At 47.4% G+C, this 16,942-nt stretch overlaps 1 protein-coding gene across 1 annotated transcript in view; it reads left to right on the forward strand.

Annotated features, from left to right (window-relative positions):
- The window catches only part of LOC144606898 (mitogen-activated protein kinase kinase kinase 5-like), a 135,809-nt gene that overhangs the window by 65,534 nt on the left and 53,333 nt on the right, over positions 1-16,942 (forward strand). The window contains exons 7-12 of the mRNA XM_078423371.1: positions 1,247-1,359; positions 2,688-2,847; positions 4,763-4,916; positions 6,441-6,548; positions 10,161-10,210; positions 12,208-12,303. Of these exons, the coding sequence (XP_078279497.1) occupies positions 1,247-1,359; positions 2,688-2,847; positions 4,763-4,916; positions 6,441-6,548; positions 10,161-10,210; positions 12,208-12,303 (681 nt within the window). The remainder of the gene's footprint in view (positions 1-1,246; positions 1,360-2,687; positions 2,848-4,762; positions 4,917-6,440; positions 6,549-10,160; positions 10,211-12,207; positions 12,304-16,942) is intronic.

A 16,942-nucleotide genomic window follows, 5' to 3' on the forward strand; every position in this document is an offset into this window, starting at 1 on the left:
GCAGCTCTGCAGGTTAATTGGCCTCCGCAAATTGCCCCCATTGCGCGGGGAGTGGATGAGAAAGTGGAATAAACATGGAACTCGTGTGAACGGGTGACCGATGGCTGCGTGGAGTCGGTGGGCCAAAGGACCTTTATTCCATGCGGTGCCTCGAAACTAAACCAAACACTGACCCGTAATCTTTGGACGAAGAAAATGGTCTCCAAACCCTGTTTGATCCACCCACTTCAACGTGTGGCCCCCTTCCTTTTGGGTTCCCTGCCTGAAGAAGTGGCTCATTCCGACCCATTCCATCCAGATCCCCCGGGATTGTATACCCCTCCGTGAACTCTCCCAATCGTCATCCGAAATCACTGGCTCCTCAAAACTAATATTTATGATCCTGGCCTCAACCCTTCAATCTCTTGCAGCCAAACCATTCCTGTAAGCATGGCCACCAGAGCTGAGGTGGTCTGTACTGTTCTTGGTTCTTGGTCCTGCAAAATATTCCAAATGGAATTTAAACCGGCGGTGTTTTTAAACTTGAGGTGTTGTAGAACAGACTACATTGTCCTTTACTCCATGGTTCAGGAACATATCACGTCTGCTGCCTGAGCTCTTTTGTCCACCAGGTCTGCCTTAAGGGAATGTGGTCTCTGTTTCCGAGGTTCTCTTTTCCCTCTGTACCTCCTCTTTATTATCTATTCCTCAGACTAACGGTTCTCTGGTTAGAATTGTACTTCCCTCATTCCTATCCTCTCAACTAGTCTAACGATAGCTTACTGCATGCAACCGTTTCTTGCTCACTATCACAATCAAGGCCAGATTATCATCTATAATTTTCTTAATCGCGCCCTTACGTTAAAATCTTAAAATCTATAAAATGAATGCCTCCATCGGAATAAAGGGCAGTACAGTGATGGAGCTGGTAGAGTGGCTGCTTGCAAAGCCAGAGACCCGGGTTTGATCCTGACCTCGAGTCCTGTCTGTGCGGAGTTTGCACGTTCTCCCTGTGACCCTGGGGGATTCCACCGGGCGCTCGTGCTTCCTCCCACTTCCCGTAGACGTGCGGGTTTGTAGGTTAAATGGCCCCTTGTGTGTCAGGAGTGGATGAGAGAGTGGGATGGCAGAGAACGAGTGTGAGTGGCTGATCGATGGTCGTATGGTGGGCCGAAGGGCCTGTTTCCGTGCTGTACGTTTCAATCAATCAGTAAAATGGCCAGAGGGTGTCAACTCCTGTGAATAAGATGGCTCCTCTCCGTGGCAGGTACCGGATGGCCTTCGAGCACGAACCCACCCTGCACTCGGGCATCAACGTTGCCGTCTTCCTCATGGCTGCGGGACATCGCTTTGACACATCATCCGATCTCCGGAAAATAGGTACCGCTCCCTGCGCTGTTCATCTCCGTGCGACAGGTTGTATCAATAATGAACTTTAATATTGAATGAGCACGGCCGTCCTGGCTCTGAATTTGTTGAAGGCAAAGGCGAAGGAAACCTTGATACGGCGCTGACGCAAGAAACAGCAGATGCTGGAATCGTGAGCGAAACACAAAGTGCTGGAGGAACTCAGTAGGTCAGGCAGCATCTGTGGAGGGAATGGACAGGATCCACTCCGTCACACCACCCATCTCCCAATCAACCTCCTCCCCCCCCCCTCACCTGTAACCACCTATCACTTGCTAGGCTTTGTTCTGACCCCCATCCCTCTTTTGTTAGCTTTCTCCCCCTTACAACAATCAGTGTGAAGGGTCCCGACCCGAAACATGCCAGCCTATTCCCTCCAAACACTACCTGCTGAGTTACTCCAGCATTATTCTTGTGATGCTATTAGATTGAACATTGAGAAATTACTCAAACAGTTGCTTTCTTCCTTCTGGCCATTTCGCTCCCAGGGACGATAAAAGAAACGAGAACATTCATTTGTGGCTAACATTTTTCATGTCCCTTTTATACAATCATTGAAAATTGACATTGGATAAGTTGGCCATTCAACCTGTGGTGCCAATGGGAAAGGAGTTACCCAGTCTAAGCAGGGACCAGTCTGAAGAAGGGTCTCGACCCGAAGCATCGCCCATTCCTTCTCTCCAGAGATGCTGCCTGTCCTGCCAAGTTACTACGGCTTTTTGTGTCTACATTCAGTTTAAACCAGCATCTGCAGTTCCTTCCGACACATACCTCGTCTAATCCCAAAATGCTGAAGTAACTCAGCAGGTCAGACAGCATCTCAGGAGAGAAGGATTGGGTGACTTTTCGGGTCGAGACCCTTCCTCAGATCAGTCTGAAGAAGGGTCTCGACCCAAAACATCACCCATTCCTTCTCTCCTGAGATGCTGCCTGACCTGCTGGGTTACTCCAGTATTTTGTGAATAAATACCTTCGATTTGTACCAGCATCTGCAGTTATTTTCTTATAATCCCTGAGTCAGCACCCCTGTCAGTCCTGGCCCTTGCAATGCATGTGCATCATGAGGTTCCTGCCCACACCCTCCTCTCTCCCTGATGCACGCCCTCCAATGGTGGAAATATTCAATGTCCTTTCTGTGAAGTGCCTCGGGTGTTCTACACAAACTTTCCTTGAACTGATGTTTGCTTGCATGACATGGAGTTTTCATGCAGATTCCTGCACCTGCAGTCTCTCGAACATCTCTTCCAGGGATGTCTATTGTGCCTGGGTATCCTGACAAAACATTTCTTGGGTGTGCGCAGGAATCAAGCTGAGCAGCTTGCTGGGACGGCAGGGAAGCCTGGAGAAGATGCACTTCTACTGGGACGTGGGGTTTTACTTTGGGGCCTGCATCTTGTTCAATGACCAGCTCAAAATGATCCAGGGCTCGGAGAAGCTGTACCGACTGAACGCACCTATCTGGTAAGTCAGTGTCTTGATCCAATAGACAGACGACTGTGGTGTTTCAGTTGCACCATTGTGGTGCTATTTAGAAAGCAGACAAACTCTACCCACACCATTGCCTCCTGTGGAGTATTTAATAAGCATTTGTATGCAACTGTATACTGTAGGAAGGTGATCAAAGCATACAGTGGGATATAGATTAGCTGCAGAGATGGAGTTTGATCTGAGCAAGTGTGGGTGTTGTACTTGGGAGGTCAAATGTAAGAGGAAAGTATATTGTTTATGGTAGACCTTTAACCGAGGGATCTTGGGGTCCAAGTAAATACTGTAGCTTCCCTGAAAGTGGCAACACAAGTAGATAGAGTGGTAAAGAAGGCACATGGTATGCTTGCCTTCATCAGTTGGGGTATTGAGTATGAGAGTCAGAAAGTCATGCTGTAGCGTTATAGGACTTTAGTTGGGCTGCGTTTGGAGTATTGTGTGCAGTTTTGCTTGTCCCATTACAGGAAGGACACGGAGGCTTTGGAGAGGGTGCAGAAGAGGTCTACCTGGACGAGGCTGCATCAGAGACTATTAGCTACGAGGAGAGGTTGAACATACTTGGGTGGTTTTCTTTGAAGCGTCGGAGGTTGAGGGGAGACCTGGTAGACATATATAAAATCTGAGAGGCATAGATTGGGTAGATCATGAGTGGAAATGTCAAAGACAAGAGGGCATAGCTTTAAGGTGTGAGGGGCAAAGTTGAATGGAGATGTGTGGGGCAAGTTTTTTTACACAGATGTTGGTGGGTGCCAGGAAGGTGCTGCCGGAGGTGGAGGCAGATATGATCGAGGCATTTAAGAGGCTTTCTGATAGGCACAGATACACAGGGAATGGAGGGATATGGATCAGGTGCAGATGGAGGAGATTATTTATCTTGGCATCATGTTCGGCACAGACATTATGGGCTGAAGGGCCTGTTCCTGTGCTGTACTGTTCTATGTTCTCAGTTGGACATGATTGTCTTTGTCTGGAAGGTGCATCATTCAATTGTGGCTAGAACCTTGACTGTAACCGGGGTAAGTTACATTTACAACCAGTCTGACCAAGAAGCCCCAGTGATCCCATGTATTTCTGCACTAGAGACGCATGTGACACACTCTGCACAGCGCACCCAGGGAGCACTGCAATGAAGCCCTATCCTGCCCACTCCTTGGATGTCTCGGAGCAACGCGGTCCTAGTCCTGCACCAACAACTGAGAATGAGTAAACACTTTCCTAACTCCCCCCTCCCTCATTGTGTGACCTAATAACTAGTCCCCACTCCATCATAGTGTGACCTAATAACTAGTCCCCCTCCCTCATTGTGTAACCTATTAATTAGTCCCCCACCCTCATTGTGTAACCTAATAACTAGTCCCCCTCCCTCATTGTGTGACCTAATAACTAGTCCCCACTCCATCACAGTGTGACCTAATAACCAGTCCCCCTCCCTCATTGTGTAACCTAATAACTAGTCCCCCTCCCTCATTGTGTGACCTAATAACTAGTCCCCACTCCATCACAGTGTGACCTAATAACCAGTCCCCCTCCCTCATTGTGTAACCTAATAACTAGTCCCCCTCCCTCATTGTGTGACCTAATAACTAGTCCCCACTCCATCACAGTGTGACCTAATAACCAGTCCCCCTCCCTCATTGTGTAACCTAATAACTAGTCCCCACTCCCTTGCAGTGTAACCTAATAACTAGTCCAACTCCCTCATTGTGTAACCCAATAACTAGTCCCCACTGCTTCACTGTCACTCTCCTTTGTGTGATCTAATAACTAGTCCCTTACTGTGCAACCTAATAACTTGTTCAATTCCCTCAATGTGTGAAAGAGTTTCATGATCTAATAAAACCCAGGGTATACTTGTGATCGTCCTATCTTCCACCTTTCTGTTGCCCTGAAGGTACCTGGCATCAGCGATGGAAACCTACTTGCTCTACAAACGCTTCAAGACCGACGTCAGTGAGCAGCATTCTGAGCGACAGGAGCTGGTGGACTTCTGGATGGAATTCCTTCTGTTAATCTGCAGGAACAAAGCGCCCACTGACAAATTCCAGGTGAGGCCACCCGCAGCACACAACCGACTCTCCATGGATAGGAAAGTTTGAGGGGGATATGGACCAAATGCAGGAAAACGGGACGCTTAGATGGAGAATCTTGGTCGGCATGGACGAGTTGGGCTGAAGGGCCCGTTTCCGTGCTGTGTGATTCTATGACTCCACGATTGGTAACGCACTTCCAACTAGACGTTTCTGCATTCCAGTAGCGACAGGGCAGTCTTCCACCTTATTCCCACTGGAGACGGGCCAATACTTGACCTTATCTTAGGAAACTAACCTGGGCACGTGGTGGAAATGCTGATGGGAGAGCACTTTGGGAATAGTACCGTAATAATTCATCATCTGTAAGCTTCATGTAGTTCTGGGACGGGATTTGTTGCAGCTCAAGTTAAGATTGGAGTTTGGCTGATTTAAATAACTTCAGAGAGGACCTGATGAAAGTAGATTCGGAGCAGATGCTTGCTGGTAAAAGGACACCTGACAAGTGAGGGGTATCACAAAATGGTGGAGTAACTCAGCAGGTCAGGCAGCATCTCAGGAGAGAAGGAATGGGTGACGTTTCGGGTCGAGACCCTTCTTCAGACCCGAAACGTCGATCAGGCTGAAGAAGGGTCTCAACCCGAACCGTCAACCATTCCTTCTCTCCTGAGATGCTGCCTGACCCGCCTCGACCCGAAACGTCGATCAGTCTGAAGAAGGGTCTCGACCCGAAATGTCACCCATTCCTTCTCTCCTGAGATGCTGCCTGACCCGCTGAATTACTCCAGCATTTTGCGATACCTTCGATTTGTGCCAGAATCTGCAGTTATTTTCCTACCTGACAAGCGAGCATCTTTGGGAAAAAAGAGTTAGTATGAGCTGAGGGCTAATTTGTTCCAGTGAAGGTGAAAGGCAGAGGAGGCAAGATTAGGAAGCCTTGGAAGAGGACGATCCAAGGCTTCCTCATATCTTGGATATCTTGGATATTGAAGGATTGATTAGAATAACAGGAAGCATATGATAGATGTAGGCAACTGGAACTGAGGGAGTCTCTTGAGGAATATGGAGTGTGCAGAAGAAAATATAAGAAAGAAATTAGAGGGCAAAAGGGGGTCATGAAATACCCGTGGCAAGCTAGATTAAGGGGAATTCCGAGTCATTCTGTAGGTATATCAGAAACAGGAGGGTAGATAGGGAAAGAGTGGAATCAGGGGATGAGTGCAAGATCTCCTTCGCTCAGTCCGCCTTAACCAATCTGATCTTCCGGTGGCTCAGCACTTCAACTCCCCCTCCCACCCCCAGTCTGACATTTCTGTCATGGGCCTCCTCCAGTGTCGGAGTGAGGCCCACTGCAAATTGGAGGAGCAGCACCTCATATTTCGCTTGGGCAGCTTGCAGCCAGCGGTATGAACATTGACTTCTCTAACTTTAGATAGCTCCTCTGTCCCTCTCTTCCCCTCCCCCTTCCCAGTTCTCCTCCCACTAGTCTTCCTGTCTCCAACTACAACCAACTAATCTATTCCCCATTACCTTTACCAACAGGTCCTTATCCTGGAGCCAACCAAGATCTTCCAACCCACCTGGATCCTGGTGAACGAGAGCGACACAGACAAGGCTGTGAAGATGTGCCACGTGTCACCCAAAGAGAAGGTATCTGAATATAAAATCCATGCCCTCCCCTCCATAACTGACTGCAAGAAGCAGGATAAATCTTATGGTATTGGTGGATCGTGAGTCATGCTTTATGGGTCAGTCAGAGGTTAATCTGTACGTGGGAAATAAGGGCACGGTTTGGCCACGTGACATTCCGCCATTCTATGTCACAGTTGACTTGACCGTGCCTTTGGGTAGCTTGATCTTGTCTCAGTCTTACTTTCTTGCCTATTTCAAGAATAAAGAGTCACAAGTGATTTTGTCAAGTCAGATATTGTCTGGCCTGGCCTGGATAGAGTGGATGTGGGGAGGATGTTTCCACTAGTGGGGGACTCTAGGACCCGAGGTCAAAGCCTCAGAGTGAAAGGAGGTATCACAAAATGTTGGAGTAACTCAGCGGGTCAGGCAGCATCTCTGGCGAAAAGGAATGGGTGACGTTTCGGGTCGAGACCCTTCATCAGACTGAAGAAGGGTCTCGACCCGAAACGTCACCCATTCCTTCTCACCAGAGATGCTACCTGACCCGCTGAGTTACTCCAGCATTTTGTGATACCTTCGATTTGCACCAGCATCTGCAGTTATTTTCCTACAGAATAAAAGGACGTTCCTTTAGGAAGGAAATAAGGAGGAATTTCTTTAGTGAGAGCGTTGCGAATCTGTGGAATTGATTGCCACTGAAGGCTGTGGAGGACAAGTCAATGGATATTTTTAAGGTAGAGAAAGATAGATTCTTGATCAGTACGGGTGTCAAGGGTTATGGGGAGAAGGCAGGAAAATGGGATTAGGAGGGAGAGATAGATCAGCCATGATTGAATGGCGGAGTAGACTTGATGGGCAGAATAGCGTATTTCTGCTCCTATCACTTATGGACTTATATGAGAGATATCTGCAGACAATGGATCAATGAAATTCTTACTTGCAGTAACATAACACGCCTGAACACAATACATACAGATAACATATAGTAAACAAATAAAACCCCATTAAGTTAATAACCTCAATGCTATTGTATAAGAGCCCAAAGTCGTTAATGGAACCAAAGACAGTCCACAGTTGATAGTTGAGGTTAGTCCTGTGTAATGTTCAAGAGCCATTGACAGCTGTCGGCAAGAAGCTGTACTTGAAGCTGTACTTGCAGCAGTTTGCATTGCTCTAACTGATAGGTAATGTAAGCCACGGTCATTGATGGAAACTGGCCTGGAGCTTTCCTTGAGTAAAGAAATTGGTTGAAAGATTCAGTTCCCGCATACCTGAAGCATAAAATGGGTGGCACAGTGGCACAACTGGTAGCGGCACCGTGTCACCGTGTCAGGTTCAACCCTGACATGGGTATTTGTGTTGACCTATTGTTTCACGTGTACCAGTACACAGTTTGCATGTTATACAGTCAAATCAGACGATGCACGTGCACAATCAAGACATGAAGAGGTACAAGTCGTGCATAGAGTAAAGTTGCCGGTGCAGAATATAGTGCTACAGCATTACGTGTTGCAGTTGTAGAGAAAGTGCAGGCTAAAACAAGTGCAAGGGCCGCAATGAGATAGGTTGGGAGATCGTGATTACACCCTTAGCTTATGAGAGGTCCGCTCAGCAGTCGAATGACAGCGAGGAAGAGGCTAGTCCTGAATCTTATGGTCCATGCTTTCAAGCTTTTGCTCGATGAGGGAGGCGAGAAGAAGGAATGGCCTGGTTGTTAATAGTCCTTGATGCTGCTGTCTGTGTAGAGTTTACACGCTCTCCTCCCGCGACCTGCATGAATTTTCTCCGGGTGCTCTGGTGCCCTCCCACATGCCAAAGACATGTGGGTTTTATAGGTTGTGTAGGAAGGAACTCCAGATGCTGGTTTAAACTGAAGGTAGACACAAAAAGCTGGAGCAACTCAGCGGGACAGGCAGTATCTCTGGAGAGAAGGAATGGGTGACATTTCGGGTCGAGACCCTTCTTCAGACAGGTTGATAGGTTAATTGGTCTCTGTAATTTGTCTAGAGAGGATGGATTTGCTAATTGGAGGTCTAATTGGGAGCTCATGTTGCAGTTGTAAAAGATGTTGGTGAGACTACATTTAGAATATCATGTTCTGGGCACCATGTTATTGGAAAGATATTGTCAAGCTTGAAAGGGGTCAGAGAAGATTTACGAGGATGTTGCCAGGACTAGAGGGTGTGAGCTATAGGGAGAGGTTGAGTACACTCTATTGGCGAGAGGTTGGGTCTCTATTCCATGGAGCGCAGGAGGATGAGGGGTGATCTTATAGAAGTGTATAAAATCATGAGAGGAATAGATCGGATAGATGCACAGAATCTCTTGCCCAGAGTAGGGAAATTGAGGACGAGAGGACATAGGTTCAAGGGGAAGGGGAAAAGATTTAATAAGAAACTGAGGGGTAACTTGTTCACACAAACGGTGGTGGGTGTATGGAACAAGCTGCCAGAGGAGGTAGTTGAGGCTGGGACTATCCCAACATTTAAGAAACAGTTAGACAGGTACATGGATAGGACCGATATTGACCAAGCGCAGGCAGGTGGGGCTAGTGTAGCTGGGACATGTTGGCCGGTGTGGGCAAGTTGGGCCGAAGGACCTGTTTCCACACTGTATCACTATGACTCTATTAATGCAGGTAAATGACTCTATTAATGCAGGTAAATGACTTTGTTCATTGGTTGTGCAAAGAACTTTCTAGAGCATTGCAACGATCCCCCACCCTGGTCAATAAACAATAGACAATAGGTGCAGGAGTAGGCTATGCCTTCAACATTTTTAATAGAAACTTCAACAATAAACTGTCCCATCAACAACATCATAAATATGGTAGTTATAAACAGTTTTGGGACATCTTGTCATCTGAGCTAGACACAAAAAAAAGCTGCAGTAACTCAGCAGGTCGGGCAGCATCTCTGGAGAAACAGGATGGGCGACGTTTCTGGTCAGGGGAAAGGGAAATATCAAGAGAGATATAGAAGGTAAATAGAACAAATGAATAAAAGATATGCAAAAAGCAACGACGATCAGGGAAAGGTGGGGCCCTCAATGGTCCATTGTTTGTTGTGCGGTAGGTGACAACGAGTTATACTGACGGTGAAACTCAACGGGATGACAGTGAAACTAATGCAACGACCTCAGAAGGCAGTGGAGGCCAATTCTCTGAATGCATTCAAGAGAGAGCTAGATAGAGCTCTTAAAGATAGCGGAGTGATGGGGTATGGGGAGAAGGCAGGAACGGGGTACTGATTGAGAATGATCAGCCATGATCGCATTGAATGGCGGTGCTGGCTCGAATGGCCGAATAGCCTACTCCTGCACCTATTGTCTATTGTCTATTGACCAGGGTGGGGGATCGTTGCAATGCTCTAGAAAGTTCTTTGCACAACCAATGAACAAAGTCATTTGACTCATCACGCCTCTGCTGGGCTTTGAAGAGCAAGCCGCCTGCCCTATAATTTTCTTTGTCCCTCCATTTCATTTTCCTTTTTGGGGATGAACAATGAACAGATTCAATTTTGATAGTTGATTCCAACAACTCACTTGTGAAGCGTTGGTAGAGTGGGACGAGGGATCAGTGTTGGGTCAGTGTGAGCAGGATTACACTGATGACGTTTGCTTTATTGACAGAATGGGATCCACACGTGGACCTTCAGTGCGTCCTCCATCCGCGGCGTGAGGTAAGTGAGAGGAGGCAGCCACTGGCGTGGACCTGGAAATACTTGTTCATGCTTGGCTTAACTAACTGTGGAGGCCATCTCAGCGTAGCCCTGGGCACCCTCCCCCATTCCCCTATCCATAGACAATAGACAATAGGTGCAGGAGGAGGCCATTCGGCCCTTCGAGCCATTCAATGTCACATCGAATGGCCTCCTCCTGCACCTATTGTCTATTGTCTATTGTCACCCGATAAAGAGCCCTGTTTTCAAAATGTTCGTAATGAGCTTAATTTGATGAGCATTTTTCCAAATTGCGATTAAGAAGTACGTAATTTTTAATTGGCTCAGTGACCTTTCTCTCAGGATTGCTCGTGGCCAAGTCTGGTAGATTAATGATTCATCGGTGTAGTTATTAATTAGTCAAGTCTGGAAATGGCCCAGACTTTTGCAAAGGAATGTGATCATTCGAGGCATTTTGCCCTTGAATGGGAGATAAGCGCTGGCTTATTTCAAAAGTCAAACAAGAGCCAGCGATTACTCCTGGCTGTGACGCTCACCCTCAGAATTGGAAGTACATCTTGCAAACTGGATTTTCATTGTAGCTTTGTCAATAGCTTGCTGGCAGATAAAGCAGAAACGAGGAGCTGGTCTTGAAAGGAGGAAGAATATGGTCAATACTTGATTTAGTGTAGAATCCGCAAGCAATTATGAGGGGGGTGGGGGACAGAGCCTTGTTTGTGCGACCAGATGTTGTCAGCACCTAATTTGTTTTATCTTTTTTAACTTCAAAAATTAATTTCAAAAGAGACGTATAGATAAGGTAGACGGTCATAACCTTTGTGTAGGAAGGAACTGCAGATGCCGGTTTAAACCGAAGATAGATACAAAAAGCTGGAGTTTCTCCGAGATCTTCGGTTTCCTCCCACACTCCAAAGACGTACAGGTTTGTAGGTTAATTGGCTGGGCAAATGTAAAAATTATCCCTAGTGGGTGTAGGATAGTGTTAATGTGCGGGGATCGCTGGGCGGCACGGACCCGGTGGGCCGAAGGGCCTGTTTCTGCGCTGTATCTCTAAAAACAAAAAACTCAGCGGGACAGGCAGCATCTCTGGAGAGAAGGAATGGGTGACGTTTCGAGTCTGAAGAAGGGTCTCGACCCGAAACGTCACCCATTCCTTCTCTCCAGAGATGCTGGCCTGCCCGCTGAGTTACTCCAGCTTTTTGTGCCTATCTTCAGTCAGAACCTTTATTCAGAATAAAAAATATATACAAAACAAAAACCACAGAGAATCTCTCCATACATGTTTAGTGTGTATACATGCGACAGACTCTTACTCAGTATTATTCGCACCTGCCTTTACACAAACCCTCTTTGCCAATAAGCGTGTTCGGTATTCCGACTGAGTACGCGCAGGTCGTAGGTCACAGGGGCAAAGAATTGTCGCTTGCTCCGCTGTTCCATGTGAACAAATCTTTGTTTCATCCGTTTTTTTCCAGTTTTTCTCCATATGGGTAAGAAAATAATGTTTTCAAAACTGTTAATTTGGTTTCTCCAATTTCTCAACATTTCATTGGTAAAAACTACGATGATTTTGTCGGTTCTTTTTTGCTTTACGCGGCAAGTTCCCCTCAACTCTCCCTGACTCTTTGACTTGTCCCGGAGCCGTGGAACCGCGGCGGCGGCGGGGACTGGAGGCTGAAGCTGCCGGCCAAGGTTCACCGGAGAGCAGATCGCCACCGACTCAGTTAACAGTATTTTCTTAACAGTACGGAGAAAAACTGGAAACAAAACGGATGGAACGAAGATTTGTTTGCTTGGAGCAGAGGAGCCAGTGACAATTCTTTGCCCCCGCGACCTATGACCTGCGCATGCTCAGTCGGAATACCGTTATTGGTCATAACCTGTGATGTCCCAGTCCGCCGCTAAAATGTCTCAACCCCCTTCACGCAGACCGGAGCAGCGGTGGCTGTGATTCGCTGTCAGCAGTGCGGGGAAACATGATATCTCTTCTCTTCCAGCGTCTCAAAGTTTGATGAGCGTTGTTGCTTCCTGTACGTCTTGGACAACTCAGACGATTTTCAGCTCTACTTTCCAACAGAATTGCACTGCAAAAGGTAAGAGTGAGGGTTTATACAGTGTTGCCCGACTTCCAGTCTGATGAAAGGGTCTCGACCCGAAACGTCAGCCATTCCTTCTCTCCAGAGATGCTGCCTGTCCCACTGAGTTACTCCAGCATTTTGTGTCTACCTTCGGTTTAAACCAGCATCTGCAGTTCCTTCCTACACATTCCATGGTCTGTACCCAGCTCCTCCACTTGTCCAGCTGAATGTTGTTTCTTTGCATTCATCACGTTTGGAGTCTGTGCGTGCGTGCAGACAATATCCAGCTCTCCTTCTCCATCACCTCTTCCATTCCTTTATGTTGTACGCCTGCTTATTTGACCGCAGTTATCAGCTGAGATGCACATTTCTCCAACTCAACACAGGGAAGACTAAAGTTGGTTAATGTCTTTGATCCTTACTGCAAACATTTTAAATTTAGTTTAGTTTAGAATTACCGCATGGAAACAGGCCCTTCGGCCCACCGAGTCCATGCCGGCCATCGATGCCCCGTTCACACTGAGTTCTATGTTATCCCACTTTCTCGTCCACTCCCTGCACGCTAGGGGCAATTTACGGAGCCCAGTTAACCTTCCGGAGGCAACCCATGCGGTCACAGGAACAACGTGCAAACTCCACACAGACAGCACCGTAGGTCAGGATTGAACCTGGGTCTCTGGCGCAGTGAAGGCAGAAGGAGTGCAAATAACTGCTGGAAATCTGACATAAAGACGGAAGATGTTGGTGATGTAGGTCAGACAGCATCTGCAGAGAGAGGGAGTTCATCTTTTCATGGTGACGATCTTTTGTCAAAATGATGATGGATACCCTCAGCACTATGTGCTTTTTGTCAATGTATAAATGTTGCTATTGCTTTGCCCACTGTCTTAGATTGAACCAAAATGTTCACACTCATGACCCTGCAGACCTCTGAAACAATATCCTCTCCAACACCAGGGTTGCCCGCAGGCCATAAGTGATAGGAGCAGAATTAGGCCTTTCGGCATATCAAGTCTATTCCGCCATTCAATCATGGCTGATCTATCTCTCCCTCCTAACCCCATTCTCTGGCCTTCTCCCCATAAACCCTGACACCGTACTAATCAAGATTCTATCTCTCTCTGCCTTTGACTTGGGCTCCACACCCTTCTGCGGCAAAGAATTCCACAGATTCACCAGCCTCTGGCTAAAGAAATTCCCCATCATCTCCTTTCTCCTTTAATTCTGAGGCTATGACCTCTAGTCCTAGACTCTCCCACTAGTGGAAACATCCTCTCCACATCTACTCTATCCAAACCTTTCACTATTCAGTACATTTCAATGAGGTCTCCCCTGATTCGTCTAAACTCCAGCGAGTACAGGCCCAGTGCTGTCAAAAGCTCACCGTGTGTTAACCCATTCTTTCCTGGGATCATTCTTGTAAACCTCCTCTGGCATTGCGTTTGCTTTCTTTACGACCGATTCAATTTGCAGATTAACTTTTTGGGGAATCCTGCACCAGCACGCCCAAGTCCCTTTGCACCTCCGATTTCTGGATTCCCTCCCCATTTAGAAAATAATCTACGCCTTTATCCCTTCTACCAAAATGCGTGACTCCACACTGCTACACTATATTCCATCGGCCACGTCTCTGCCCACTCCCCCAACCTGTCCTTCTGCAGAGTCCCTGCTTTCTCCACCCTATCTGCCCCTCCACCTATTTTCGTATCATCCGCAAACTTGGCCACAAAGCCTTCAATCCGCTCATCCAAACCATTAATATACAACGTGAAGAGTAGCGGCCCCAGCACCGACCCCTGTGGAACTCCGCTAGTCACTGGCAGCCAACTAGAAAAAGCCCCCTTTATTGCCACTCTTTGCCTTCTGCCATCCAGCCAACCTGCTACCCATGCTAGTATCTGCCCCTCAATACCATGGGGTCGCATCTTCCTCAGCATCCTCATGTATGGCACCATATCAAAGGCTTTTTGAAAATCTAGGTAAACAACATCCACTGACCATCTCCATGACGTTACCCATCTGTGGCTGAAGCCACACTGCATGTGCATTACTGTGTCCGCCATCTCAGTGGCACGGTGGCGCAGCGGTAGAGTTGCTGCCTTACAGCAAATGCAGCACTGGAGACCCAGGTTCGATCCTGACTACGGAGTTTGTACGTTCTCCCCGTGACCTGCGTGGGTTTTCTCCGAGATCTTCGGTTTCCTCCCACACTCCAAAGACGTACAGGTTTGTAGGTTAATTGGCTGGGTAAATGTTAAAATTGTCCCCAGTGGGTATAGGATAGTGTTAATGTGCAGGGGTCGCTGGTCGGTACAGACCCGGTGGGCCGAAGAGCCTGTTTCCGTGCTATATCTCTAAACTCTCAGCTTGGCCTACACTCACTGTTAACACCAGCACTGTGTTCATTCCCTACCTCACACAAAGCTATTGACACCTATCGCATTGCAGACGGATGCAGATTCCTGGTCACTAGGCCAATCCATTCTCCGCCTTTTGTCCATCACTCAGCCTACAACTGATATTCTGGTCTCTTTTAATCATTTTCTTTCTCGGCGAACAAGCCGCTAAATGGAGATTTGATGCACAGGTTTTGGGCGGAGTATAATCCTGCCGACAGAACAGCCTGAAGAAGGGTCTCGACCCGAAACGTCACCCATTCCTTCTCTCCTGTGATGCTGCCTGACCTGCTGAGTTACTCCAGCTTTTTGTGTCTACCTTCAGCAGAATTTATAAATTGGCGTGCATGGCGTTCCTGATTTCATTTGCACTTTCTCAGGAAAATAAACAGTCATTATTTATTGGTTAGAAGTTCACGATAATGTTAACCGTGGCTTGCTGCCACAAAAGGTATTACGTGTCATTTATCATGGCTCGGAAGGCTTTGCACATGGTTGGCATTGGCTGGGGTTGGGGTTCACTGAAGAGGAATCTGTTGCTCCCTGGTGTCCATCTCTGGTACTGCAGCTGAGACTCAACTCTTCCAACAGGGACAGGGCCAGGCACTCTAACTCCTCTGCCCTTCAGTTGAACTTGTCCCGTCTCAGTCTCAACTTCATTTTCTCCTGATTTCTTTCCCCAACGGCAATGTGAACTCTCTTACATTTAAAACTGTCATTACCTCACAGTGGCTCGGACCCATAGATGCAGATCTCCGACACGCTTTGTGCAAACAAAGTGCCTCCGATCAAAGTCAAGAGCTTAACAGGCTCGTAAATATAATACACACAGATAACATGCAGAACATAAAACAGTGCGGCTCATGAACAGGCCCTTCGGCCCACAATGGCCGTGCCAAACACATGATGCCAAGATAAACTAATCTCCTCTGCCTGCACATCATCCATATCCCTCCATTCCTTGCATAATTCATGTGCCTGTCTAAAAGCCTCTTAAACACTACTATTGTATCTGCCTCCACCACCACCCCAGGCAGCACGTTCCAGGTGCCCACCACCCTCTCTGTAAAAACAACACCCTGCACTACTCTTTAAACTTTGCCCATCCCACTTGAAAGCTATGCCCTTTAATCTTTCACATTTCCATGCTGGGAAAAAGGTGGAAATATGATCAACAAAAATTCAATAAATGAATAACCCGCAATAGCAGGTAACCAGAATAGAGCATAAACTGAGGGTCCTAGTGCAACAAAAGGCAACCTATAGATGTCTGTGGTACTGAGGTTACTGCTGTGTAGAGTTCAAGAGCCTGATGGTTGCTGGCAAGAAATTGTCCTTAAACCTGGTGTTCACCAGGTGTATCAATGGATGTCACACCTGATGGAGCAGACAGGACCTTAAATAAATGCCGGCGATTTGATTGTGGGAGGGCTGGATCTCTCGTTGTTAGAAGTCCCATCCCACTGAAGGGTGAAGGGCACTGGGAGCCCGCACTACCCGCTGCAGATCAGCGTGCTGACCAGAGTTGGTCAGTCCGTGGCAGGTCAGTGTTGGCTGCAGTCCTTCCGATCCCACCTCAGCATCAGGAGGTCAATGTAGGTCCAAGTCTCAGTGTACTCAAAGCCTACGGGGACAGACACAGCTCGCTTTAGATACCGAGTCCTCTGTCCAACCCAAACCAGGTGCTTTACCCCACATCCTGAGTTCCCACTCACGGTTCCACCAACCCTCTTTAACACACCAGCCATCCTGTCACATCCTGTCCTGAGATTGGCAATTCCACGCTAAAGTGGGGAGTTTTGAGTGCGGGTCATGAGACCTGAATCTACATAAACGCACCTCAAGTAAATATAGAAACAATGAACTGCAGACGCTGGTGTACAAAGAAAGTGCTGGAGTAACTCAGTGGGTCAGGCAGTATCTCTGGAGCACATGGAGAGGTGATGATTCAGGTAAGGACCCTTCCCCAGACTGATGGGAATTGACTCGAGTAATCCTTACTATCCAGCACTTTCCCCTGCTCTGACAGGTGAACCTGTTCAGTGTCACCCCGAGTATATTCGGCTCATGGTCGATTGGGAAAAAAAAGATGTGGCAGTGAACAGGTTAAAACATCTGACCCAGACCTCAATACTTCATGTTTTTGTGACTCGGCAGTAAGACTGACAGCTATTCAGTCTAAGTCTCTAATTAAAATAAGTCTAAATCAGTCTCAAATGTTTAAAAATTTTAAAGGATTGGACAGGCTAGATGCAGAA

This window comes from Rhinoraja longicauda, chromosome 27, assembly GCF_053455715.1.
Source record: "Rhinoraja longicauda isolate Sanriku21f chromosome 27, sRhiLon1.1, whole genome shotgun sequence".
Taxonomy (NCBI): Eukaryota; Metazoa; Chordata; class Chondrichthyes; order Rajiformes; family Arhynchobatidae; genus Rhinoraja; species Rhinoraja longicauda.